At 47.0% G+C, this 3,180-nt stretch overlaps 1 protein-coding gene across 1 annotated transcript in view; it reads right to left on the reverse strand.

The window, feature by feature from the left end:
• The window catches only part of Stab2 (stabilin 2), a 182,348-nt gene that overhangs the window by 98,574 nt on the left and 80,594 nt on the right, over positions 1–3,180 (reverse strand). The window contains exon 24 of the mRNA XM_031350149.1: positions 514–610. Coding sequence (XP_031206009.1) covers positions 514–610 — 97 coding nt within the window. The remainder of the gene's footprint in view (positions 1–513; positions 611–3,180) is intronic.

The following is a 3,180-nucleotide window of genomic DNA, read 5'->3' on the forward strand; positions in this document are numbered from 1 at the left end:
AGGCGTGCGCCACCACCGCCCGGCTCCTCAGGATTTCTTTAGAAGTATTAGGTCACCAAAGGAGCCCCCAAATGGCAGTGCTGGTGGCTGTGTAGGGTGACAACTCTGGTCCTACCTGGGCTGGGTTTGACAGGAAACAGAAGCCTAAAGCACGCCTCAAAAGCCCTTCACTGCTGGCTGGCTGAATGAATGCCCCTGACTTCAACTGTCAGCGCCTCCTCTGTCTGAAAGAGCATCTGTGCTGGAGCTGCCTCCCCTGCCTCTCCGTCATACACCCACATAAAACCCAGCAAGCTTGCAGCTGTCACTGGCTTCCACTATTCCAAGGCAGCCTGGCAGGTTATCAGCGTGGAAGGTTATTTTTTTTTTCCCCTTAATGAACTGCTTTTCATCTCCACAAAGTAACTCCTGCTGTGCCTACTTACAAAAGGTAAATGAAACGAAAGCGGGGGTGGGGGGGTGAGGGGGGTGGGGAGTGCGGGGGGGCACCTGGCTCTGAGAAGCAACACTCACATTAGGACTACAGCCTCCTCTGGAGGTTGGTCCCAGGCAAGGGTCCTTCTTCGAACAGAGAGTTCCATCTCCTTCATAGCCCTCTTTGCAGACACAGCTGTGGAAGAGAACACACAGATTCAGCCCAAGATACCCAATGCTGGCCATGAAGGTGCATATAGCCAGCTAGGGAGGAACCAGCAATGCCTGGGCCAGATAAACTTTGTGCAGGAAGCCTGGGTGCAAACATGGATGGATGGATACTGGATGCCGGCTGTCAAGGCTGGCTGGGGATTCAAGCCCTACCTTAGGCATTGTGTGGCCCACCCGAGTCTCTACGCAGCAGGGACCCTGCCTTCTCAGTTGGAAAATGGGTCTGATAGTTGCGGGAAGTTTATTGGAATTCATTGGCACCATCAGGTACAGTGGTGACAGCTAACCTCCTCTTACTGGACCAAAACCCGACTGCTTATAACCTTCTGCTCTGGGCTAGTTTGAGACAAAAACTGGCACAGCTCTGAAAATACATGAACATATTGATCAGGTGAGAACTCTCTCCCCTTCTCTGGCCCTTCTTGTGTGTGTGTGTGTGTGTGTGTGTGTGTCTGTGTCTCCTGTGACATGACAGTTTCTAGTCTCATTCTCCTTTCAGAAATCCCTTCCAAAATATCCTATCATAACACCCTTTCTTATATATATATATATATATATATATATATATATATATATATATATATATATATATATATATATATATGTATATATATATATATATATATTCATCTGAATAGCCGGAAGCTTTCACCTACTTTATTTAGGTTTCTTTCCTTTTTTTTTCAAATTCCAACCAGAAGCTAAATACAAATGGAAACCAGTAAGCACTAATAACACCCTTTCTATTTAATGTGGGCCATTTGCTCATTCACTGTTCACTCGTTCATTGGTCAGATCTATATCTATTGAATGTCCTCTGATGGATATTGGGGACACCACATGGCTTCCATCAAACCTCCACATCCTCCCAAAACTTCAGCAACTTGTGCTTAAGAAAGCTACTGACTCTTTGTCCAGGGTCCAGTTTCCCATAGGAAGTGGATTTGTCTGGCATCCATACAAAAAGAGAGCTTGATTTCTTCCCACGTGGGCTTCTGAGCTGCCCGGGGTCCAGCAGACCACACAGACATTCCCCTGTGGGTGAGGCAGGAGGCTCTGAGAGCTATTTTAAGCATAGGTGATTTGTGGTGTATACATGGATAGTGTTTCCAGTTCCTTTGGCTGACACATTTCTATCATGTAACCACAAGTCTCTGCCTCGTACAGACTGCTTTCTCTGGGGGGTGACAGACACCCCCCCCCCCAAACAAGCCAGTGACTGAGCAAATGTAACTTAAAAACTGAAGCCAGTACAGGGCTGGGATTCCAGACATCTGCTGTTTCCGCCAGGCTGTTTGAGGCAGCTATTGACTTTGAACTGGAGGAGAGCAAGCTTCCTAGGCCATTTGCTGCTCCCCAAAGCTACTGTAGCCATTACACAATTAAAGGAATGAGTGGGAGTATTCTGCTAGTAGCCTTCAGATGAAGATATAGAACTCTCAGCTCCTCCTATTATACCATGCCTGCCTGGATGCTGCCATGTTCCTGCCATGAAGATAATGAACTGAACCTCTGAACCTGTAAGCCAGCCCCAATTAAATGTTGTCCTTATAAGAGTTGCCTTGGTCATGGTGTCTATTCACAGCAGTAAAACCCTAACTAAGACAGAAGTTGGTACCGGGCACTCACACACCAGGTAGTTCTGTGAAAGGCCTGGCCTTGCTTTTGTCTGGAAGAATGTGGATTTGAGGACTTTGGATATGGAAAGCAGTAGAATACTTTAAGTTGGACTCAATGGACCATCCTAGTAGGAATATGGAAGACTTTGTTGCTGAGATTGATTTGAACTGTGCAGGCCTGTCTCAAGAGGTTTCAGTGGAGAAGAATTTCAGTATGTGGCCTAGAGACTGTTTTTGTGATCTTTTGGTGAAGAATGTGGCTGCTTTTTGCCCTTGTCTGAAGAGTCTACCTGAGTCTAAAGTAAAGAGATTTATATTAATTGCATTGAAAATGGAAGTCTAAAAAAAGTTCAGAAGAAACTTTGTTCTCTGGTTGTCTCATAAAGAGCATTTTGAACAAGCATAGCAAGCTTAGAAAAGAAAAATACAGAACACCCAGAGGAAGCTCCACTCCCAGGTGCTCTGACATACCCAGGATCAGAGGTGAGGAGGAACCAACATCTGTCCCAACACTGGGAGTAACTGGGACCAGCGGGACCAGGTATGCAGAAACTCTGCCAGCCCAGTGACTCGGGTTCCTTCCAGTCTGTCTGGGCTGGTGTCCAGAGCAGACCTTGGGTGCAAGCTCTGCATGCAGCCAGTACCTCAACACAGAGAGGAAGTCCCACTCCCAGGTGATCTAACAAGCCCAGGATCCCAGGATCCCAGAATCACAGGATCACAGAGACAGCTTGACTCTGAGGAGTTCTGACACAACCAGGATCACAGGAAGGACAGGCTCCAGTCAGATTTAGCAAGGGCACGTAGCACTAGAGATAACCAGATGGCGGGGGGAGGGGCAAGCATAGGAAAATAAACAACACAAACCAAGGTCACTTGCCATCATCAGAACCCAATTCTCCAACCATAGCAAGTC

This window comes from Mastomys coucha, unplaced genomic scaffold, assembly GCF_008632895.1.
Source record: "Mastomys coucha isolate ucsf_1 unplaced genomic scaffold, UCSF_Mcou_1 pScaffold4, whole genome shotgun sequence".
Taxonomy (NCBI): domain Eukaryota; kingdom Metazoa; phylum Chordata; class Mammalia; order Rodentia; family Muridae; genus Mastomys; species Mastomys coucha.